This window comes from Carcharodon carcharias, chromosome 18 (assembly GCF_017639515.1).
Source record: "Carcharodon carcharias isolate sCarCar2 chromosome 18, sCarCar2.pri, whole genome shotgun sequence".
NCBI classification, from domain to species: Eukaryota; Metazoa; Chordata; class Chondrichthyes; order Lamniformes; family Lamnidae; genus Carcharodon; species Carcharodon carcharias.
In genome coordinates this window covers 44,255,173-44,280,858 of record NC_054484.1, presented here as the reverse complement: position 1 = coordinate 44,280,858, position 25,686 = coordinate 44,255,173, and the positions used below count along the sequence as shown (strand labels likewise).

Sequence of the window (25,686 nt, the reverse complement as noted above, 5' to 3'; positions counted from 1 at the left end):
TGGGATTGCCATTGTTTAGACATTATCATTTTCTCTTTGGGAAGAGGTGGGCAAAGCAAAGATCAGCACTTCAGATCTGAATTTGATTTTGTAGACTGCAAAATTTGTGAGATACTTGGCAAAATAAGCTTGTTTGCAGTAATTGGGTGGGGGTGGGGCAGCAGGAGTTGAACTTTTACAAAGTTCATTTAATGTGACTTTCACTAACAGTTACTTTGGAACCCTGTGATGGTAAAAGGTCAGGCAGACAAGAGTTCCACCTAACTGCTGTTTACTGACTATGAAAGGAGGCGAATAGTAAGCATCTGGCAGCAATTCTAGTTTACCAGCATAAAAGCAAAAAAACTGCGGATGCTGGAAATCCAAAACAAAAATAAAAATCAGCTCTACCACCCCCCACCCCCCGCCCCAACCTTAAACCAGCTTATATTTCGCCTCTTTTCTATTTTTACTTAGTTCACTTGAAGGGTTATTCGGACTCGAAACGTTAACTGTGCTCCTCTCCGCAGATGCTGCCAGACCTGCTGAGTTTTTCCAGGTATTTTTGTTTTTGTTTTGGATTTCCAGCATCCGCAGTTTTTTGCTTTTATACAAAAATAAAAATACCTGGAAAAACTCAGCAGGTCTGACAGCATCTGCGGAGAGAAACACCGTTAACATTTCAAGTCCGTATGACTTTCAACAGAACTAAGGAAAAATAGAAAAGAGGTGAAATATAAGCTGGTTTAAGGAGGGTGGGTGGGACAGGTAGAGCTGGATAGAAGGCCAGTGATAGGTGGAGATTGCCAAAAGATGTCATAGACAAAAAGACAAAGAGGTGTTGACGATGGTGATATTATCTAAGGAATGTGCTAATAGGGGACATTAAGGGAAGAAAGCAGGACGAGCAAGGTACAGATAGTCCTAGGGGTGGGGTGGGAGAAAGGGTTCGAAATAGGCTAAAAGGTAGAGATAAAATAATGGATGGAAATACAATTAAAAATAATGGAAATAGGTGGGAAAAGAAAAATCCTATACATAATTTATCAGCACATGGTCAGGAATTTGTTTAATACTTTGGACCCTTCTTCCAACATGATGTTTGTAAACTAGCCAAAATCATTGTGGAATGAAGGTGTTCCATTCAAGGCCCATCAGAGGTGAAATAGTGAAATAGAGACTCTTCCCACACACCATAGGTATAATCTAATCTTCACTACAAGGTTAAATACTGGTGGCAAATTCCACAGATTACACACTGTATTACTTCACATTACTGAGAAGAATACCTGCTGTACTTTCAAATGGCAGTAATGAAAGGAATGATCGCCTGAACTGCTAATTAAAAGCAGATGCAAGATGTACAGCAGGTCAATTTGCTCTCCTCTGCTGATGTGCTACATCTTCACTAAATGGATGTTAGTCGGAATATTAGAAGCCAATCCAGTAGTCAAAGTGAGGAAATTTATAAACTAATCATATGCAATTAAATGCTGGGCAGCGCTCTGGACTTACTTTATGAAAAGTTATTTCTAATTTACTCTCCTTGCAACTTAGTGTAGCAATTTCTATCTAATTGTTCACTCCCTCTAATCTGTTGGCTTCGTGCAACACCATCCTTCTCCATCAGCAGGCCCCATCGCATTTAATTTCCACTCTGTACTTCATGTTACTAGTGCCTGAAAGGGTGTTTTTCAGCAATCTTTGTATTGATGCATCAATAAAATGTCTGGTAGTACCAGAAGAATGTTTGAAACTGGATGAGATGAAATTATATATCAGCACTATTATTCTGCTACATTTCAACACTATGACATTCTGTTTTGATGTATAGATGGCAGAAGCCTCCACTGCTCGATATAGAGCCAATGCACCTCTTTCCCCACTGGATGGAATTCCTGTCTGCGTGAAGGAAGAAATAAAAGTCGTAAGTGTAATATTGTTTGAATAGAATGGGTACAGCATGGAAGGAGGCTATTCAGCCCATTTGTGCCTTTGCCTGCTCTCCGCAAGAACTGCTCAGCTAGTTCCATTCCTCTGCTCTTTTCCCGTATTCCTACACTCTTTTCTCTTCAGATTCTTTTCCTATTCCCTTTTGAAACCCACGTTTGAATCTTCCTCCTCATACAATCAGTGAGTGCATTCCAGATCCTAATCACTAGCTGCCTCAAAGTTTGTCCTGGTGTTGCCTTCGGTTCATTTGTCATTATCCTTAAATTGGTGTTCACTGGTTCTTGACCTTTCTGCCAATGAGAACAGTTTCTTCTTCGTTACTCTGTCTAGACCCCTCGTGATTTTGAACACCTCTGTAAAATCTCTTCTTGCCTTCTCCTCCAAGAAAAACAGCTTCAACTTCTCCAGTCTACTTATGTAACTGAAGTCCCTCATCTCTGGAGCCATTCTTGTAATCTTTTCTGAACCTCCTCGAATGCCTTTACATTCTTCCTAAGGGGAGGTGCTAGAATTGGACACAATCATCCAGTTGAGGCTGAACAAGTGTTTTATAAGGGTTCATCATAACTTCCTTGCTTTTGTACTCTATGCCTCTATTTATAAAGTCCAGGATCCCATTTGCCTTACTCACCACTTTAACAACCTGCCTTGCCACCTTCAATAATTCGACAACATGTACCCCAGGTTGCTCTACTCCTGAACCATTTTAGAATTGTCTTTTATATTGTCTTTCCTCATTCTTCGATTGTCTTTCTTCATTCTTCCTACCAAAATGTATCATTTCATACTTCCTGCATTAAATTTCACTCTGCCCATTCCATCAGCCTGCATATGTCCTCTTAAAATTCTACTGCTATCCTCCCCGCCATTCACAATAATTCCAAATTTTGCGGTTTTGAAATTGAAATTGCAGACCCAAGTCTAGATCTTTAACATAGATCAAGAAAAGCAGTGGTCCACGTACCGATCCCTGGGGAACCCCACATTTCCATAGCTAAGCTAAACTATGATACTATGATCACTGTTTCCTACTGCCACTTCAATCTCCTCATTCCCCAGAATCAGATCCCATAATGCTTTCTCATTGGGTGGGAAATAAACCAATTAGAAAATTTTCCTAAACTCACTTCAGAAACTCTTCTCCTTCTCTGCCCTTTGCACAATTACTATCCCAGTGTATATTAAGAGAATTAAATTTGCCCCATTATCACTATTTAATTTTTGCACCTCCCTGTAATTTGATTGCAAATTTGTCCCTTTCTTTAGCTCTCACTAAATTGTTGGCCTATAGAATGCAGCCAGCAGTGTAATAGCTCTACTGTTTCTTAGCTCTAACCAAATAGATTTAGTCCTCGACTCCTCTAGGATACCCTCTCTCCCTGCAGAACTCCAGTATTCTCTTTAATCAATACTGCTACCCCTCTTCTTTCTTTCCTTCCCTACTTTTCAAGTCTGTGTGACCCTTCTTCGGAGCTCTGAAGAAGTTACACAGACTTGAAACATTAACTTTGTTTCTCTCTCCACAGATGTTGTCGGATCTGCTGAGTTTTTACAGAATTTTCTGTTTTTATTGGTGGTTTTCAAATGTTGGTGCTTGGCTTAAATCACACACTGGGCAGAATTTTCCCACTGGCTTGCGCTGGCGTCCCAACGTCACCACACGCTATCGCGATATTTCGTTGGGCGGGCGGGCACGCGTGCGTTGATCTCCAATGCGCGCCTGCCATTAATTAACTGGCCACTTAAGGCCCTTGAGGCGCCAATCGATGGCAATTTTTCGGCGCCCGTGCAACCTTCGGGTCGGCGCATGGGCGCAACTGACAGGCGGGTAGGACAAATTTGTATAAACCTCATCCACGGGCGGGATAAGAGGGCTCACTGGGGTCATGAGTGTGCACAGTTAAGTATTGATTTTTCAAAGTTACTGATACTTGCCTGTGTGACCTGCAGTACTTCAAAACAGATACCAGCTGCTTGGACTGGACTCTCAACCTTCAGGTCAGTACTCTGCAGTGAGGAATATTTTTTAGGTCTGCACATTTCAGGAAGCCTTCCCTTAGCCTGGGAATGGGAGCTGAACTCTCTCTGAAGAGGAAGGAAGGGCTTGAAGGGGGAGGAGGCCAGGAATGCACATTCAGCCTCTAGGGGAGCCACCTTTGGGAGGTCAGGTGCAGGCACAAGGGTGCAAGGCTAAGAGGTAGTCCAAGGCGGAAGGGGCTGCAGAAGATGCCACTATCCTGCTGCCAGGGTATACAGGCAGTGAAGCAGCTACCTCAATATATTTGAGGTGCAGTGCCGAAGGAGGCACCTTGTCACAAGGGAGACAGTCAGCTATATCTGTAAGATGATTGGGCCTGAGATCTCTGTGAACTGTGTGGGTGGATACCCCAAGCCAGTGACTCAAAAGGTCACAGCTGCCCTCAACTTCTATGCCTCTGGCTCCTTCCAGGGCTCAGTGGGTGATCTTTGCGCTGTCTCCCAATCAGCTGTCCACACTTGTGTCAAGCAGGTTACAGACGCTCTGTTCAGGTGTGCATTGACCTTCATCCACTACAGTTGGAACCAGGCAAGCCAGACACAGCGAGCCAGAGGCTTTGCGGCAATTGCTGGCTTCCCCCGTGGCCACATGTGTGCAATAGACTACAGACATGTGGCCTTCAATGCACCAGCAGGTGAGCCTGGTGCCTTTGTCAACAGAAAGGGCTTCCACTCAATGAACATGCAGATAGTGTGTGATCACAGGATTCTACAAGACTCTGCAAGGTACCCAGGCAGCTCCCCCGATGCCTGCATCCTCAGACACTCACAGGTGCTGGGACTCTTCAGTGCTCTGGCTCAGCAGGATGGATGGCTGCTGGGTGACGAAGGCTATCCCCTCAGAAGGTAGCTCATGATGCCTTTCTGCCAACCAAGAACAGAAGCTGACCAGTGGAACAGTAGGAGCCACACCTCCACAAGGGCTGCAGTAGAGAGAGCCATTGGTCTTCTCAAGATGCGCTTCCGATGCCTGGACCACTAAGGGGCGCACTCCAGTACCGCCCAGATCGTGTTTCGCTGATAGTAGGTGTATGCTGCGCTCTCCACAATTTTGCGCTGGAAAGGGGGGACGCTGTGGATGATGAAGATGTCAAAGCAGTGGCTGCGGCTGCACACGATGAGTCCAGCAGTGAGTCTGAGGATGAGTGTGCACAGGGAAGCGCTGAGGGGGTACACACTAACCCGGGCATACTCCAGGGAGGCAGAGACACCCAGAAGGCTTTAATCCAATGAACCTTCAGCTAGCAAACCACAGATGGATCTCCAGGACAAGCCTGGGCTGTAGACTCCATACTCGATACCTAAGTGCAAAATCTGACAGGTTCGGAACATTAACTAAGGTCCTTGTTAATAAAGCTGAATGTCCCACTAAACACTCATAACATTTTTTTGGAAACCATCCACCAGCAGAAGAAAAGAGGCACCCTCAGCCCTGGTCACATGTCTAAATTTAATTTTACAACCAAAGAAACTTAATGAAACAAAATGACAAAGGTGTTAAAAATCACACCAACTTATAAAGACCTCATTGTGGGCTAACACAAAAGCACCAGTGATAAACCCGTGGTGTGCCTAAGGTGCCTTGTGTTTATGTTTTCAGATGCTATGTCTTGGTGCTGATCCTTCGCTGGGAGTGGCATTTGAGACAGTCTGCTCACTCTGCTGTACTGTTGGCCTCGATGACCTTGGCGGTTGTCGTCTGGCCCATGGAGTCTGTGCTGGCCCTGCCTGGGAGGGAGCTGCCAGTTCCACAGGTGGCATCTCCCCAGTTGTCGCAGCCTCACCGGATGCAACAGTCACTGGCAGAGGGGGGGAGGAGCTGCCACCCTCATCCAGAGCACCCTGAGAGGAGGTCGCAGAGACGACAAGCTGCTGCTGCACCAACGTAAGGTCACTTCGGACCTCCATGCTCACCGCGGATGGATGAGCACCGAGCTGGGAAACTTGATGCCCAGACCAACTCCCACACTGGCACTGACTGGCTGGGGTTAATGCCAATATGAGGGCTTGCTGGTCCGAGCGCATCTCCAGGAAGCCCTGATGGGTCTCTTGGAGGAGCCCCTCCATGAGAGTCGCCACTCTCTCCATGGAGGACCCATGGCATTCGGCCGTGTGGCTCATTGCTTTGGCGATCGTTCGCGTAGATTCCTCCACCATGGAGACCAAGCCAAGCGTAGCCTCATGTATCTCCCCCAGATGCTCCCGCACACCCGGCCACATTTCCTGCGTTTGCTGCGTTGCAGACAACTCCTGAGGCACATCATCAGGCACCGACTGAGCATGTGCCTGATCCCCTACAGTCCTCTGACTACTGGCGCCATGGGCACTCTCTATCTCTGCAAGGTCCTCCAGCCACTGTGAAGTGTCCTCACCGCTGTGCCCCAGGACACTAGCCAATGTTCTAATTCCCACCGAGTGCTAGTATCTGCGCTGGTGCCTGCCTAGCAGAGATGGTGTGACGCTGGTGAGATATCAGGCCCTCAGGTGTGAGAGGGGGCCTCTGCTGCTCCTCCTCCTGGACCTGCTCTGATGATGCTGAAAGGAAGAACAAGGACATTGGACCGTGGAGACGATACCAATGTGCATCCCTGTCCCCCGAATCATTATGCGCTCATCCTTCCATTAGCAATGGTCAAGCTATGTTGCAAACTTCAATCACTGAACATTCAGCACTGCTATGGCTGTTGGGAGAACAATGGTGACTTCACTGCTGGGCAAACATACCCACCCGTGGCACCCCAGCCTCACCAACACTGGTGGACCTGGGCGCATGGCGCCTCTCCAAATCTAGGGCCTCCTGCTTGAAGCGGCTGAGAATCACCAACTATGCCAGGTCGCCGCCAGTCCTCACCCGCTCGGGGTCATTATGTGCATTCTTCTCCTGAAAAGGAGAAAAGAGCATTGATTAGTTCTACTTGTACCTGGATTCTCTTTGTGGATGGCCCACCCCAACCAGAGTGGGACATTGCAGGGTTCCAATGTCTCCTCACCCCGCTGCGGCTGAACACTCACACAAAGATGCTACACCTGCCCCCACCCCCTTGTCCAAATGCTGCCTACATCACATTAGGCACAAGACAGTCTAGAACCTTCCATAGCAAGGAGGCGCAAGCACGCGGAGCGCAGAAGCTAGCAGATTGATTGGTGCCAATACCAACTTGAAGCCCCCCTCCCAGCAGGTCATCACCCTGACTTTGACATGCCCTGGAGTTCCAGCACTGCGCCTAGGTGCAACTCCTCTAGGTTGTCCCCAAAACAGTAATGTGGGTCTCAGTGTACCACATGCTGCAGGGGCAGAACCCATCTCTTCACCACCCTCTCACGGTGACCTCAGCACGGGCAATATCTGCTGGCCCACCATACCGTCAATGATTCAATGCAATCACTACACTCGGACTTGTAGGGGGGCGCCAGGGGGGAAAGCCGACCTGCTGGGTTAAATGACCAATGCCAACATGGTACTCACCCTTCCTGAGCGCACCAGGTCATTGAAGTGCTTGCGACACTGGATCCAGGTGCACCGCACCACGTCGTGGGAGCTCACCACCTCCGCCACCTCCTCCCAGGCACGTTTCGTCACGTGAGGGGGCCTCCTCCTCCTGTCCTGGGGAACAAGGACCTCCCGCCGTGCTGCCACCTCCTCAAGGAGGACAGCAAGGCAATCATCTGAAAAACGAGGGGCACGGTGCCCACCTGCCCTACCCTTCTACCTGGCCTGCTCGCCAGCAGCGCTGTGGGGAGCCCTTCCACAGGCTGTGATTCACAGCCTTTGAAAGGCTGCAGCAGCTTTTTAAAACAGGCCGATGAGTCGCCATTGGACCCAGGGTCATTGCAGTCCCCCCACCGCCCGTCCATTCCTGCTGTCCTCGGGAGCTGCAATTCACGCTGGGTGGGCCTTAATTGGCCCGCCCGTGTAAAATGGTGGTGCGGAGCCAATCGTGGGCAGCGATTGGGTCCACGCCTGCCTGCGCCCGATAGACAGAAAATTCTGCCCACTGAGCGCAATGACTTTTGTGCAATCTCTGTTTCTGGTCAGTTGGTGCCCGCTGATTTTGATGTGTGAGGTTGAAGTACATATTAGTTCTGTCTGAGGCTTCCAGTTCAGAGTTGTCACCTTCATACACAATTTTGAGGTAATTTGTTATTTTTGACTCAAGGAACAGTTAAAGTGTCAGAGCAAATTAAATATTTGTATCCTTAATCTATCTGCTGATTTTCTTTAATATCTAGAAAATTTTAAATTGTAGAATTTTTAAAATTTAGGCTTGAGTAATGTATTTTGGCAATGTGCTGTTCTTCTGTCTATTTACAAGTTCAGGATTTTGTTTTTAGTATTTGCTCTTGGGATGTGGGAGATGCTGTCAATATTGCATTAATTGCCCATTTCCAGTTGCTCTAAAAGGATTGTGGGAGGCCTTCTCCTTAAACTTCAACAGTCTTTGTGTAGATGCTGCATCTGTGGTGCTTTTAGATTGTTTTTTGTAGGAAATTTGCATTCAGATGTGCAGGGAGGGAGAAAAGCAGAACTTTGACATTGTCAATTGGTGGGGTGAGGTACGGAAGGTTCTCTTCAAAAGATGCTGTAGCTAGAAGTCAACTTTTGTTTAATGGAGATGCTAATGTCTTGCACAAAGTGAGATGTCTCATGTGAGAATAAGCCCTGCTGTTTAAGTGGGGGGCATGGGGGTGGGAGAACTGCTCCAGACAACAATGTCTTCCAAAAAACTTTTCACCTTGCAACCAGGGCCTGAATCTTCTGGTCGTCATGCAGGGGCAGGCCCCGCTCGCCGATGTATAAAATGATGCACGGTGATGTCGAGCGTGGGTCCCGATGTCACCGCACGTCATTCAGATCTTCAGTTCGGTGGATGCGCACCAGAGTCGGCTGCGCACCCACCAAACTGTCAAAGGTCTATTTAGGCCATTTAAATAGCAATTAAAATAATTAACAGGGCTGCCCGTCCAACCTTAAGGTTGGCGGGCAGGTGAAGAGCCCAGGAGGCCTTCGCATTTTTCTTGGAACCTCATCCACGGGTGGGATGAGGTTTCATGAAGGTTTTTAAACTTTATTAAAAATTTTTAATAAAATTCATAGACATGTCCCAGCTCATGTGACACTGTGCACCTGCCTGCACCTGCTCCCGCTCAGTAACCCCCACCCCTGACGGGGAGAAAATTCTTCCTCGGAAGTATATTACAAAGCTGCTTTAGCACTGAAATGTTGAGGTTTCTGAGGTCGGCCTTGAGAGCCAATGGAATAGCAGGAACTTCACATGTTATTGCGAAGCTTCAGGTCAATAATCATAGATAACTGCTCTTCTGTTAGTGTTTGCATTTGTAAGACTTATCTTTAAAAAATCTAAATGCTTGAATGTCAACAGATGCTGCCAGGCTTGTTGAGTTTTTCCAGCATTTTCTGTTTTTACTGCAGTTTCTGGACTTTGACGATAGATACATTTCAAATGATCAAATGCAAATGTTTCACCTTTTTGCAAAATGGAGGCATTTGGGAAATCCTGAAGCTAAGATTGTAATTTTGCTCCTAAAATTTAAGGGAAATTTCAGATGCTCATTCCTACCTGTTGACTGTTGTATTCAAAGCCCCAGTGCATTCATTGTCACAGCTGGATAACATAAGTTGCACTTATAGCTTAAGAGATTTCTTTGCTAACATTATTTACATTTGTACAGGTTCCATATTATCAACGGGTGGGAACTCTTTATCTTGGTGAGGAGCGAGAAACTGAGGATGCCACTGTCACAAGAAAGTTAAGGGAGGCTGGAGCAGTTATCATTGGTGTATCCAACATGCATGAGCTTGGATTAGGCGTAACTGGCTGCAACACCAACAGGTGAAGTTGTGATTATTCCTAACTTATAACTTTGGTTTTTGCTGCTTTAACTCAATAACCACAAGACAGATTATTTTATAATTCTATTTCCCATGGATCAAGTGCTCTGGATCAACTGATCAAGTCTGTGGAATCAACCGCTTGCATATATTTGTTTATATCATATATATATATATATATATATATATATATATAATATAGACTTATTTATATATTTATTAAAACTTGGTCAAAGAAGTAAGTTTTAAGGGCTGTCTTAAAGGAGGAAAGAGAAGTAGAAAAGCAGAGAAGTTTACAGTGGTAATTCCAGAGCCTCGGGCCTAGACAGCTAAAATTATGGCTGCCATTGATTATAATTGACTCACTCTTGCTTTATTCTGTAACATATTTAATCAAAAGTATAATACTGATTTTTTTTCTGGTTTTTACATTACTGACACAGTCCTAATGTTATGTACTAATGACAGTGAAAGGATCTGCTTTATGCCAGTTTTCTAAAATGGTGGCTGCTGAATTTCTACATTCTTGATAGAAAATAACATTGCTATAAACAATGTGGATTGCCACACCTCATTTGATGTCATGAGCTGATGACTTGCCGTTTGAAGTCTGCCTTTAGGTAACTTTTAAGTGATTACAAGTGTTCCCAAGTTTTTCATTCTGGTGCCAACCCCCTGCCCTCCACCTCCAGCTTTTCTCAGAACCCCACTTCTCCCAATTCTCTGGCACCACTCACACCACCAGTGGGATTGGGAGCAGTGGGTGAGCAGTGCCTGGAGGATATGGGGCCAAGGGAGCTGGGTGGTGGGCTGAGCAGTGTTGGGGTGGGGGCTGGCGGGGGGCTGCTTGACATATCTTCTGATTTAAGGGGCTGTGCTCCTAACTGCTAGGAACAGCCGCAAGTAAAACCAGTGTAAATAACAGTGTAAGTATCAGGCAAACAGCCTTTATGCCTGGTGGGACCATCAGTTTGGGACCCATGCTCTCTAGAAGTTGTGGTGCTGTTGCAGCCCTCAGTAGGGCCGTACAGGATCGCTGTAGCTTCACCAGCTGATTTAGGACCAAATCCGAAGGCTTGTTATCTGACCCGGACTCTGCAGATTCCTGGCCTCCAACAGTCCTCTGAGTGCTGGCGACCTGGAATGCCCCTGCCTCTGTCTGCTGCGGACAAGGTTGTGTGCTGTTCTCACCAGATTGTGACCCCAAGGCTCTTCTGGAACTAGGTCCCACCGAGGTGTGTGCCTCTTAAGATGCTGGAGGGTGTGGGTGAGCGCTGTGATGAATCTTCTATGGTGCTCTGCTCTGGTTCCTCATTTGTGGTGTCGTCGGGGCTGGAGCTGAGGTCCTGGCTTGTGGATACCCTTGGGCGCTTTCCAGAAGTGGCCATAAATGAAAGGAGAGATAATTAGTACATGGCAGGTGACTCTAAAACAGGACAGTGCACTGACAGTATGATTGTTTGAGGGATGAGCTGGTGCAGAATCCCCACAAGTGTTTGCCACCTACCTCATGTCAGCACAGGCAAGGTCCACGTGCTTTCCAGCCAGCTCAATGGCTCGATCCTTGTAGTGGGTGAGGACCTTGATTTTGGCTACTCCACCCCTGATCTGCGAGCTCTCCCTTCCTTCAATTGTATGTGAGCTTGTCCTACATATAGAAAGATGGAGAGTGTGAGCGGGACATTAGCCAGGGCAGATGATAAGGATGCCTGCTATGTGTGGGTGGTGAGTACAACTATGGACGGGATGAGGACGCAAACTGCAGAGGATATGAGGCCAGATGGATACGTGAAGTTGTTTGTGAAAGAGTGAGTGGTGCTGTCCCTTGAGCTTGGCAGCGTGTGAGATGCCAGTGAATATGTGATGGGCTGGTGTGTGAGAGAGTTGGGAGTGATGATTTGGTTGACCTACCCTGGTGGCATGGAGGAGATCCTTCATCCTCTTTCTGCACTGGGTGGCTGACGTCTTCTGTGCTGCATTTTCACTGACCGCCATTGCCACCACCTGCCAAGCCAGAGTGGTGAGGTTTGTGGACCTCCTCCGGCCATCATGTTGGGTAGAGGACATCACAACGGGCCTCCACTGCATCCAGCAGACATTCCAGCGAGGTGTCACTGAATTTGGATGTAGCTGTCATCTTCCCTTTTGGGGTCATCTGTCTCATCTGTGGCAGTCCTGGGCTGCAGCCATTGACAAAGCCTGGGTGTCATTTAAATATGGTGCCCGGAGTGAGGAAGCGGTGAGTTCATGGTGGGGCGGGTGGATCAGAGGCCGCCTGCCCACGATCCGGTACGTTTCCTGTGCATGGATAATTAATGTGGTGGGAGGTGGACGATATGGTGCGAAAACCCGCCATTGCGGCTGGCGGGTAGAAGGCTATTTTTCACGCCCGCTGCTGCACTTAGTGCAATGAGGTGAAAATCCCACCCACAGTGGATTATATTTCCACCACTATTTCTGTCCTAACAACCCTTTGTATGAATAAATTCTCACGATCTTGCTTCTGTTCATTTGGTTTTAGATTTAATTGAATGTTGAACACAGCACAACGTTTTTGCTTATCCCAAAACCGGCCTATGCAAAATCCAGTGCACTGCACATCAGTTGGCCAAGGTTCAGGCCACAATTAAATGGTCCTAAACTGGCCCCTCCAGTCCAAAAATCTTTTCAACCACTTTTCTGTTTTCTATCCTTTAGTCAACTTCTCTTCCATGCTGTCAAGCCTTCCATGTGGCATTTTAGGGGAAGACTGGCATATTGATAATGTCACTGGACTTGTGATCCAGAGGCCCAAGCATTTTCTCTGTGGACATGGGTTCAAATCCCACCACTGCAGCTGGTGAAATTTAAATTCAATAAATGTGGAATTGAAAGTCCAAAAACACAGAAATTCCAGGCCATTAAATCTAAGTAATGGTGACTATGCCAACTATCATTGACTGTTGTAAAAACCCATCTGGTTCACCAATGTCCTTTAGGGAATAAAGTCTGCCATCCTTACCTGGTTTGGCCTGCCTGTGACTCCGGAACCACAGCAATATGGTTGACTCTTAAATGCCATCTGAACTGCCTCAGTTCAAGGACAATTAAAGATGGGCAACAAGTGCTGGTCTTAGCAGCAACACTCACATCCCATGCAAGAATAAAGAAAAAAAATCTTAATAAATGCCTTTTGAAAATCCATATAGACAATATTATCAGCAGTTCCTTTATCAATGCACTCCTTTAGATCCTCCAGAAATTCTATTAAGTTTATCTGATATAAGTTGCTTGCTGGCTGTCATTAATGTGCTTATTATCTTTCTACAACAACAACTTGTATTCTAATAAAGCTTGTAATATATAGCATTAAAATGTCCCAAAATGCTTCACGGTAGCATTACGAAGCAAGATTTGACACCATGCTAAGCAAGCTGCTGTTATTTGGAAAGTTTTGAAGTCCTGACACTTGTGTATTGAACATTTTGCACAGATTTTCTTTCCCTTCTATAGTATTCCTGGAAGGCTACATTTGGCAAAGGAATATTTCCTACAATCTCGGTAATAACTGCTGCTGTTCTAACAACAAACTGAGGAGAATGGAAAATATTCTGGGTGGTGCCGTAGTGCTTTATAAAGCACCTCCTGATCTAGTAATGCCTCTGGCAGAATGCTTGCTTCTGTGAGGACCCGAGGATCCATATTTACAGAGTGCACCATTACCCCCTCAGCATATTAAAGGACACCCATCTTCGGTCTTTACATTTCAGAGTTATGCCATCCACTGGTGAATTATAGCCAACAACAATATGGCTCTTCCTTTAATTATGAAGAGCTATAGAGCTATGTTTGTTTGTTAGTGGGGTATATCAACTTTGCTTATGCTTATAAACTGAAATATGCTTTCATCATTTCTGAAAGGTGTGACAGGTCTTGGGTATAGAGCTGTTACTACAGGCTGCACCCTTTGCCCTCCAACGACCTGCCCTCCCCACACACTCCAGTAAATCTGTATCAGCAGATAGGCAGAGATCAGTTAGGAGCAATTGTAGTGGAAGATCACAGCAAGAGAGCTGACAAAGAGAAATGTGTATATTCTTGAGGCAGTGGAAATGTACATTTAAAAATGTCTGCAGCTGAGATGCATATTTTACAGACTCTCCTGTCACTGCAGGTATCATGGTGTTCCCAGAAATCCTTATAGTCCTCACCATTTTACTGGAGGGAGCTCCAGCGGCTCGGGGGCGGCTGTAGCAGCAGGTATGAGTTTAAATCCCTAAAGAACGTGGCACTGTCTGGCATCAATTTTTTAAATGTTTCTCTTTAAGCCAGCTATTTTATTGAAGAATGTAGAAATAAGATATTCAAGTTTTCTGGTAACATCTGTTCGTATTGAAGGTAGAGCTCACATAGGTGTAGTGGGCATAAGGAGTTGATTAAATCTGCATCTGAAGGGAACTGATTAGATTCAATGGCCTGGAATTTCTAGGGGTTTTTTTTAACAATGAAATATTAGCGTTTTCTGTTGTTATCCCTCTGAATCTGATCACAACTTCAGGATTTATCACAGGTGCGCACTTAAACAGACATCCTGAAGTTGTGGTCCATGAGTCACTGCTCACCTCACCCCCTCCCCCTAGGACTGGCAGTCGGTAAAATCAACTGATCTGTTGGGAACTTTCCCTTTTCTGGTCTCGTATCGCAGTTAGAACCGCCCATAAAAAGTTCAGTAAGGTGTAACTAGGTTTTTGATATTGATCTGAGTGATAACTATTGCTGAACAACTGATCTGGCCCTGGACATATTTTATATTTGTGGAATGTTGTTAAATGTCTCCATTATGATTAATTACTAAACATTTTGAATTAGCTTTGGTTTAAATAATTGAAAAATAACTTATTAATGATATTTCAGTTTCTTCCTTAACCTCATGTGTATGCTTAAATCTTTATTTCACTTTCTCTTTCCCAAAAGAATTACAAAACAATTTGGTTTTAGTGTTTTCCACTTTCCTGTTAGCTGTCTGTGAGAATTCTTTAATGTGATTGGCTGGTTGGACAACTTGCTGACATCATTGCAACTCCATGATGGGAAACTAATTAAACTATGGTACAATCAATTCCACATTGAGAGTTAAAGTTCTCACCACAGAGATCACTAGACCTGTCACTGCAACTTCCTTTGAGGTCGGCAGCAAGTCCCCCTTTTAGTTCTGTTGAAGGGTCATTCGGACTCGAAACGTTAACTGTGCTCCTCTCCGCAGATGCTGCCAGACCTGCTGAGTTTTTCCAGGTATTTTTGTTTTTGTTTTGGATTTCCAGTATCTGCAATTTTTTGCTTTTACCCCTTGCCTTGCTGGTAGCTGCAAAAATTCAGGACAAAATGGTTGCCTATAACAAATATGTAGCTCTGTGAACTTTTGTAGATTGCTTAAGTAACTTTGGCTCGTACAGATCAGAAAGAATCATAGTAAGGGTGCTCTGTATTTCACAGTTTCAAGAAGATGAAAATTTCTAGAAACCAGCAAAATAAATACTGACACTGCGTAGGCACTGTCATCACTCTAGTTCAGTTTGACCTCCTTCTGACTATTTGAAAGCAAAATGTTTTTTGTTTCTCCGCATCTGCCTATATGAAGCCTTTGATTCACATCCAAGATCACTAGAACTACTAGATGCTGGATGCTCTCCGGTACCTTACCAAGTGGCCACAACTTAACAGAATTTTTAGGTGGTACAGCCAAGCCCAGTCCCATACTGACCTGATATTCTGGGTACACTTATAGCACTTCCAGCATGCGTTGCTTGATGGTAATTTGGAGCAGCAACCTAGGCTGAATTTTCACCTTTCTAATTAACAAGTATTAAAATTAATTGCAGTTGGCCATCACCATCCAAATCGACTAATGCAGCACAAACCTGAAACTTTTCTGGTCTGTGTGATGTGGCCACTGACCATATAAATTTGTTGAGCCATCAGAAGAACTTGACAACATATCCTTAATTAAAAATGTATTATTTAGAAGAAAGAGAATATGTTAAAACTGTATATATTTTTTGGAAAACACAAAGTTATAATGGCGCAACACCAGTAATAAATAATTCTAGAAGTTGCAGTTTCTTGCTATGTCTTTAACTTGTACTAATATTTTCTTTAAAGGTCTTTGCCCATTGGCTATTGGAAGTGATGGAGGAGGTTCAGTAAGAATTCCAGCATCATTTTGTGGTGTGGTAGGACTGAAAGGTATTTTTATTTTGATATGATTTTAAAATGTGCTTGCAAAGAGGAATTGTTTTATGTTCGGGAATTTCTGTCCAGCTGAACATCTGCCTAATTGTGCATTTACCTGCCAATTTAAATCAGAAATTCTTTATTGAGCTGACTCAGATTGTTGACTGACGCATTGCAAGTTAGTGTCCACTAGTTGTATGTTGGTAAGACTGCATCGTATAGGTTTGGCATCGATGCATAGAGAAATTCTGTCCATTTTGCCCTAGAACTAGATCAAGTGAAACCACCTCACACAGCCTGAATCTTTACTCCCAAAAACAAGTGGTCATGTCAGAGGTCAAAATGCAAAATATCTGGTACAGGAACCAACCCACTTCGTACCAGCCCACTTCTAGGTTAAATATATGTGCAACAAAGAGCGGGCAACCAATCCACTCATGGGAAGTAAATTGGTCATTTAAACATTTTGATGAGGCTGTGTCTTCATTTTAACAATTGTTCTATTTTTAACCACAGGCAAATGGGTTTCAGGAAATTTAAAGGATGTGAGAGGGGCTGAGGTTAGTGCCTTTGAGCTAGGAGGAGCAAGAGTTCTTCCCCCAGGCCCAACAAAAAACAAGGAAACCACCCCGCCAGAGACCCATCTGCCTCCCACTCCCTGACCATGTAGGACAATCCTCCATGATATCTGTCACTCGCCCAGCTATCTGGTCTCAGATTCTTCAACCCTGTAAAGCAGACCTCCTACCTGACAGGCCTTCCAGTCTATCAACCTGGCTGACCTTGAACGTGAATTCCATTTAAGGATTAAATTCTTCAGGACATTCAGGAAACCTGTTCTTCTGGGCTTCTTATACTAACCGCAGCTCACCAGCCCCCACCGCTCTTCCTTTCAAACAGAACATGAACCCTCACAAGAATCCTGCCTGCTTATTAACCCAAAAACAGTCCTTCTCTGCTTCTTACAGCAGCAGCTGCTTTGTTCCTCCACACAGCAATATCTGCCTTATCTTTCTCTTGTTTCTGAAAACTGTCATTTGCTATTTTAATAAGTTTCTGTTTGAGTTTCTCCCACATGGCAATCTGATCACAGAGGAATGTCCCAGAGCTGGGGTCCTTATGGAATTCTCTGTCTCACCTTAAGTTAAAACAGACATTTTAAAACATATTATTTTGTAAAGTCCAGCATTCATAACCAGGAATACACTTGAATCAGCACATCTGGTACACTTTTAGGAAAGGCGGTGGTGCAGAGGTAATGTCAGCAGACTAGTAATCCAGAGGTGTAGGCTAATAAATAAATAATTCTGGAATTGAAGAGCTAGTCATTGATAATAGTAACCATGACACCATTGTCGATTGTTGTAAAAACCCATCTGGTTCACTAATGTCCTTTAGGGGTGGAAATCTGCCGTCCTTACCTGGTCTGGCCTACATGTTACTCCAGACCCACAGCAATGTGGTTGACTCTGAAATGGCCTAGCAAGCCACTCAGTTGTATCAAAACTATTACAAAGCTTAAAAAAGGGAATAAAACTGGATGGGCCACCTGGCATCGACTTAGGCACCGGAAACAACAACAGCAAACTCAATCCTGTCAACCCTGCAAAATCCTCCTTACTAACATCTGGGGGCGTGTGCCAAAATTGGGAGAGCTGTCTCACAGACTAGTCAAGTAACAGCCTGACACAGTCATACTCATGGAATCATATCTTACAAAGTCCCAGATACTACCATCATCATCCCACAGACAGGAGAGACCCATCAGAAGTGGAAGTACAGAGGTATACAGTCAGGAGGGAGTTGTCCTGGGAGTCCTCAACATTGACTCTGGACCCCATGAAGTCACATGGCACCAGATCAAAAATGGGAAAGGAAACCTCCTGATTGCCATCTACTGCACCCCACCGCCCTCTCAGCTGATGAATCAGTACTCCTTCATGTTGAACACCACTTGAAGGAAGTACTGAGCGTGGCAAGAGCACAGAATCTACTCTGGGTGGGGGATTTCAATCCATCACCAAGAGTGGCTCAGTAGCACCACTACTGACCAAGCTAGCCGGGTCATAAACGACATAGCTGCTAGACTAGTTCAGCGGCAGGTGGTGAGGGAACCAGCAAGAGGGAAAAACTTACTTGATCTCTCCAAGTTACCTGTTGCAGATTCATCCATCCATGATAGTTTCGGTAGGAGTGACCACTGCACAGTCCTTGTGGAGACAAAGTCCCATCTTCACATTGGGGATATCCTCCATCATGTTGTGTGGCACTACCACCATGCTAAATGGGATAGATTTCCAACAGATCGAGCAACTTAAAACTGGGCAACCATGAGGCCCTATGGGCCATCAGCAGCAGCAGAATTGTGTACAACCATAAGCTGTAACCTCGTGGCCCAACATAGCTCTCATAACCCCACTCAACCATTACCATCAAGTCATGAGATCAGCCCTGGCTCAATGAAGAGTGCAGGACGGTATGCCAGGAGCAGCACCAGGCATACCTAAAAATGATGCGTCAACCTGGTGAAGCTACAACGCAGGACTACTTGCATGTCAGATAGCAAAAGCAGCATGCGATAGACAGGGCTCAGCGATCCCACAACCAATGGGTCAGATCTGAGCTCTACACTCTTGCCAGATCCAGTCATCAATGATGGTAGTAGACAATTAAAACAACTAGCTGGCAGAGGAGGCTCCACAAATATCCTCATCCTCAATGATGGAGGGGCCCAGCACAACAGTGCAAAAGATAAGGCTGAAGCATTCGCAACCATCTTCAGCCAGAACTACCGAGTGGATGATCCATCTCAGCCTCCTCCTGAGGTCTCCAGCATCACAGATGCCAGTCTTCAGCCAATTCGATTCATTCCATGTGATATCAAGAAACAACTGAAGGCACTGTGGATATTGCAAAGGTAATGGGCCCTGACAACATTCTGGCAATAGTACTGAAGACTTGTGCTCCAGAACTAGCTATGCCCTTAGCCAAACTGTTCCACTACAACTACAACACTGGCGTCTACCCGGCAATGTGGAAAATTACCCAGGTATGTCCTGTACACAAAAAGCAAGACAAGTCCTACCACATCAGCCCACTCTCGACCATCAGTAAAGTGATGAAAGGTGTCATCAACAGCGCTATCAAGTGCCATTTACTCAGCAATAACCTGCTCGATGGCGCTAAGTTTGGGTTCCACCATGGCCACTCAGCTCCTTACACCATTATAGCCTTCATCCAAAGCTGGACAAAGAGCTGAGCTCCAGAGGTGAGGTGAGAGTGACTGCCCTTGACATCACGGCAGCATTTGACCAAGTGTGGCATCAAGGAGCCCTAGCAAAACTGGAGTCAATGAGAATCGGGGGAGGGTGGGGAGGGTGAGGTGGGTGGTGGCGGGGGGTGGGGGGAGGTGGGTGAGGAGAGGAGATCTCCACTGGTTGGAGTCATATCTAGCACAAAGGAAGATGGTTTTGCTTGTTGGAGGTCAGTCACTTCAGTTCCAGGACATCACTGCAGGAGTACCTCAGGGTAATGACCTAGACCCAAACATCTTCAGCTGGGTCATCAATGATCTTCCTTCCATCATAAGGTCAGAAATGGGGATGTTTGCTGATGATTGCACAGTGTTCAGCACCATTCACGACTCCTCAGATACTGAAGCAGTCCATGTCCAAATGCAGCAAGACCTGGACAATATCCCAGCTTAGGCTGATAAGTGACGAGTAACATTCATGCTACACAAGTGTCAGGCAATGATCACTCCAACGAGCGAGAATCCAACCATCGCCCCTTGATGTTCAATGGTATTGTCATCGCTGAATCCCCCACTGTCAACATCCTTGGGGTTACCATTGACCAGAAACTGAACTGTGGCTACAAGAGCAGGTCAGAGGCTGGGAATTATGCGGAGAATAACTCACCTCCTGATTCCCAAAAGCCTGACCACCATCTACAAGGCACAAGTTATGAATACCTGGATAAGTGCAGCTCCAACAATACTCAAGAAGCCTGATACCAACCAGGACAAAGCAGCCTGCTTGATTGGCACCCAATCCACAAACATTCACTCCCTCCACCAATACACAGTAGTCGCACTTTGTACGATCTACAAGATGCAGCACTGGAGGAACTCACTAAGGCTCCTTGGACAGCACCTTCCAAACCCACAACCGCTACCACTTAGAAGGACAAGGGCAGCAGATACATGGGAACATCACCATCTGGAAGTTCCCCTCCAAGCTACTTACCATCCTGACTTAGAAATATATCACCATTCCTTTGCTGTCGCTGGTTCAAAACCCTGGAACTCTTTTCCAAACAGCACTGTGGGTGTACTTGCACCACATGGACTGCAGCGGTTCAAGAAGGCAACTCACCACCACCTTCTCAAGGGCAGTTAGGGATGGGCAATAAATGCTGCCCTAAACAGTGATGGCCACATTCCATGAATGAATAAAAAAAAACTCATCACCTGACTCCCCAAAGCCTGTCCACCATCTACAAGGCTCACATCAGGAGTGTGATGGAATATTCCCCACTTGCCTGGGTGAGTGCAGCTCCAACAACACCATCCAGACAAAGCAGCCCACTTGATTGGCACCCCATCAACATTCAACATTCACCCCCTCCACCACCAATACACAGTGACAGCAGTGTATACTAGCTACAAGATGCACTGCAGCAACTGTCCAAGGCTCCTTCGACAGCACCCTCCAAACCTGCGACCTCTACTGCCTAGAAGGATGAGGGCAGCAGACACACACCATCCTGAGTTGAAACTTTCTCGCCGTTACTTCACTGTTGCTGGGTCAAAATCCTGGAACACCCTCCCTACAACACATGGACTGCAGCGGTTCAAGAAGGCAGCTCACCACCACCTTCTCAACAGTGGTTAGGAATGGCAACAAATGCTGGCCTAGCCAGGAACACCCACATCGCATGACTGAATGAAAAAAGTCCACCATCATCATAGGAAAATGGGGGGTGGGCAGTAAATGTGGCCTTCCCAAAGTCAACAACAACTTGCGTTTACATAGTCACCCACATTCTGAGAGCCAGTTAAAGAAAAAATCTCCAAAATGATGTGCTATACTCTTGTGCTGGGTTTTACCATTGGCCAGAAACTGAACTGGACCAGCCATATACATACTGTGGCTGGGAATTTTGTGGAGAGTAATTCACCTCCTGACTCCCCAAAGCCTATCCACCATCTATAAGGCGCAAGTTAGGATTGTGACGGAATACTCTCCACTTGCCGGGATGATTGCAGCTCAAACAACACTGAAGAAGCTCGACATCCTCCAGGACACAACAGCTTGCTTAATTAGCATTCCATCTACTACCTTCAACATCCAGTCCCCCCACCACTGCAGCAACTCACTAACGCTCGCGTTCCAAATCTGTGACCTCCACCAACTAGAAGGTCAAGGGCAGCAGATGCATGGGAACATCACCATCTGCAAGTTCCCCTCCAAGCCACACACCATCCTGACTTGGAAATATATTGCAATTCCTTTATGGTCGCTGCGTCAACATCCTGAAACTCCCTCCCTAACAGCACTGTGGATGTACCTCCCCCACATGGGCTGCAGCAATTCAAGCTGGCAGCTCACCACCGTCTTCTCAAGGGCAATTAGGGATGGGCAATAAATACTGGCCTAGCCAGTGACGCCCATGTGCTGTAAAAAGAATTAAAAAAACCTCTTTGTGATCACTTAAACTGACAAAATACATTTTAAAATTTAGTTTTTTCTATAAGGAAATCTATGGTATTACTCAGTTCCAAGGTTTTCTGTTTATGTAGCTCAGTTAACACTTCTTTTGTACATCTTTTAATATTTGGATTTTGTTTTTGACTCAAGAACATCTGTTGACATGTGGCCTGAATATTTGTCAGTTCAGTTATTGCTAAACAGGAAGTCTGTTAACAATTTTATTTTTGTTTTTGTTTCCTTTAGTTACTTTTGGTCGAATCAGCACCATTGGGTCCCATCCTCTTTCCTATTCTACTGTCAGTTTGGGTAAGACAACACTTTGCACTCCTTAAAGTTACATATGCAATTCTCTGTCCAATTTTATGGATTTGCAAGGAAAATACATGATATCTATAAGAGGCTGAGTGAACTCGCCAAGCCTTCTTCGACTGCACCTTCCAAATCTGTGACCCCTACCACCGAGAAAGACAAGGGCAGCAAACGTGTGGGAACACCACTACCTACAAGTTCCCCTCCAGGCTACACACCATCTTGACTTGAAACTAAATCACCGTTCCTTCACTATCATTGAATCAAAATCTTGGAACTCCTTTCCTAACAGCGCTGTGGGCGCACCTACACCACATGGGGCAGAATTTTTGGCTCATTGGGCAGGTGTGTGCCTGACCCGAACGAGTGTAAAATAATGCGCAATGATGTCAGGTGAGCGTCCCAATGTCATTGCGCATTCGCACGATATTTCGGTCAGTGGGCATGCTAAGGAGTTGGCAGCGCACTCGCCAACAATTGAGTGGCCTATTAAGGCCTTTGATGAACTAATTGATTGAAATTTTTCATTGCCTCTCCAACCCTTTGGTTGGCGGGCGGGCGAAAAGGCCAAGCAGCCTTTGCATTTTTGGCAAAACTTCATCCGCGGTTGGGATAAGGTTTCAACCAGTGTTTGAAAAAAATTTAAAACTTTCCAAATTCATCTCTAACATGTCCCTGCTCATGTGATAGAGTCACATGAGGGGACATATTTTTACCATTTCTAATTTCTTTGTTTTTTATTTTAAAAATCTTCAGCTCCCTGAGGCAGCTCTGCACCTGAAGGAGCATTTACCGCGCACACCCACACACATGTGCTAACTTCCATGCTCACCCTCCTCCCACCCTCACTCTGGCAGCGCTGAGCGCTGCAATGCACGATTCACGCTGGCTGGCCGTTAGTTGGTTGGGGCCCGATCGTGGACGATGGACTGTCGCTGGTGTTCCCGCTCACCCCCACCGAGCCCACCCGACAACTGGAAAATCCTGGGCATGGAGTTTGGTTCGAGAAGGCAGCTCACCACCACCTTCTCAAGGGCAGTTAGGGATGGGCAATAAATACTGGTCCTACCAGTGACACCTTCATCCCCTTAAAGAGTTTTTAAAGATTTCAATATGTTTTACAAATACTGCTTATAACTTGAGTTTTAATACTTTAAGTGCTATTTAAATTCTAAATCTTTTGAAGAAAGCTAAGTGACTTTGTGCCTCTTCAGGCATTTATAATGGATGAATTAATCCAAATTCCCACTACAATACAATACAAAAGCAATAATATCTTATCTACAATACATTATTCTAATAAATTACTCTGAGAATTGGAAGCAGCTGCTCTGTAGAACTACAATATTTAGTTAACTGTTTTTCAGTTTTGGTGATCTTTTCTGCTCCTAAATGAATTATAATACAGTAAAGAAATATCAAAGTAGCTGCATTCTCCACACTCTCCTTAATCTGAATTTTTACTTTGTCTCCAGAGTTATTAAAATGAGCTGTGTGATTATAAGTTGTTTTGGAGAAAGCTGAAAACTCTGAATAATTTGCTTGTATTCACAGGTCCAATCTGTGCCTCTGTAAAGGATGTAGCTATATCCTATGCAATTCTGGCAGGCCCAGACCCCAATTATCCGTATGGTAAGTTTCGTAATTTACTGGAAACATTTATGTATATCTACGGCTGAATAATTGTCAGCATCAATAATGTGATTAGACGAACAGAAAATGAGACAGTTTTACATCTAAGAGAAAAATGTAGTTGGCAGAGTTGTAATAAAATTTTATAGGGATGTGTAAGGGCATTGATTTTCTCTGCATTGTACAGAACGCCAATTTGCTATAGAGGAGTTGATCATTATATCTGCCTGTATTTGAGCCTGTATGAAGGAGGTCATTTGACTAGTGATCTAACCTGCTCTGGCACCACCACCCCAATTTTTGGAGGCTGATAAAAACCCAAGAAAAGATCCAGAGGAAGCTTGATCACTAGCTTGATACGCAGTTTAAATAACCGTTAGTTAACATGATAGGCTCAGAGATCTGGTACTTTACACATTAGAAAAGTGTAAACTTTGAGGAAATTTAATTTAGGTTTTTAAAAAATATTTAAATAAATATACTGCGTCTAGATAGGTTATACAAGCTAAGCAAACTGGGAGGAGCCTGGGAACACAGGTATAACTTGGGAGGGGGTGGGGGGGGATCGGTGGTGGGAGGCAAAGAACTAGATTAAAAACAAAAAAACTGCGGATGCTGGAAATCCAAAACAAAAACAGAATTACCTGGAAAAACTCAGCAGGTCTGGCAGCATCGGCGGAGAAGAAAAGAGTTGACGTTTCGAGTCCTCATGACCCTTCGACAGAACTTGAGTTCGAGTCCAGGAAAGAGCTGAAATATAAGCTGGTTTAAGGTGTGTGTGTGGGGGGCGGAGAGATAGAGAGACAGAGAGGTGGAGGGGGTTGGTGTGGTTGTAGCGACAAACAAGCAGTGATAGAAGCAGAATATCAAAAGATGTCAACAACAATAGTACAATAGAACACATAGGTGTTAAAGATAAAGTTGGTGATATTATCTAAACGAATGTGCTAATTAAGAATGGATGGTAGGGCACTCAAGGTATAGCTCTAGTGGGTTTTTTTTATTTTATATAATGGAAATAGGTGGGAAAAGGAAAATCTTTATAATTTATTGGGAAAAAAAAAGAGAAGGGGGAAACAGAAAGGGGGTGGGGATGGGGGAGGGGACTCACGACCTAAAGTTGTTGAATTCAATATTCAGTCCGGAAGGCTGTAAAGTCCCTAGTCGGAAGATGAGGTGTTGTTCCTCCAGTTTGCGTTGGGCTTCACTGGAACAATGCAGCAAGCCAAGGACAGACATGTGGGCAAGAGAGCAGGGTGGAGTGTTAAAATGGCAAGCGACAGGGAGGTTTGGGTCATTCTTGCGGACAGACCGCAGGTGTTCTGCAAAGCGGTCGCCCAGTTTACGTTTGGTCTCTCCAATGTAGAGGAGACCACATTGGGAGCAACGAATGCAGTAGACTAAGTTGGGGGAAATGCAAGTGAAATGCTGCTTCACTTGAAAGGAGTGTTTGGGTCCTTGGACGGTGAGGAGAGAGGAAGTGAAGGGGCAGGTGTTGCATCTTTTGCGTGGGCAAGGGGTTGTGCCATAGGAGGGGGTTGAGGAGTAGGGGGTGATGGAGGAGTGGACCAGGGTGTCCCGGAGGGAGCGATCCCTACGGAATGCCGATAAGGGGGGTGAAGGGAAGATGTGTTTGGTAGTGGCATCATGCTGGAGTTGGCGGAAATGGCGGAGGATGATCCTTTGAATGCGGAGGCTGGTGGGGTGATAAGTGAGGACAAGGGGGACCCTATCATGTTTCTGGGAGGGAGGAGAAGGAGTGAGGGCGGATGCGCGGGAGATGGGCCGGACACGGTTGAGGGCCCTGTCAACGACCGTGGGTGGAAAACCTCGGTTAAGGAAGAAGGAGGACATGTCAGAGGAACTGTTTTTGAATGTAGCATCATCGGAACAGATGCGACGGAGGCGAAGGAACTGAGAGAATGGGATGGAGTCCTTACAGGAAGTGGGGTGTGAGGAGCTGTAGTCGAGATAGCTGTGGGTGTCGGTGGGTTTGTAATG

The 25,686-nt window shown here is 45.4% G+C and overlaps 1 protein-coding gene across 1 annotated transcript in view; it reads left to right on the top strand.

Moving 5' to 3' along the window:
- LOC121290957 (fatty acid amide hydrolase-like) overlaps positions 1 to 25,686 on the top strand; it is a 79,404-nt gene that overhangs the window by 22,867 nt on the left and 30,851 nt on the right. Inside the window, exons 7-12 of the mRNA XM_041212029.1 lie at positions 1,814 to 1,906; positions 9,661 to 9,821; positions 13,974 to 14,059; positions 15,959 to 16,042; positions 21,988 to 22,050; positions 23,608 to 23,685. Coding sequence (XP_041067963.1) covers positions 1,814 to 1,906; positions 9,661 to 9,821; positions 13,974 to 14,059; positions 15,959 to 16,042; positions 21,988 to 22,050; positions 23,608 to 23,685 — 565 coding nt within the window. The remainder of the gene's footprint in view (positions 1 to 1,813; positions 1,907 to 9,660; positions 9,822 to 13,973; positions 14,060 to 15,958; positions 16,043 to 21,987; positions 22,051 to 23,607; positions 23,686 to 25,686) is intronic.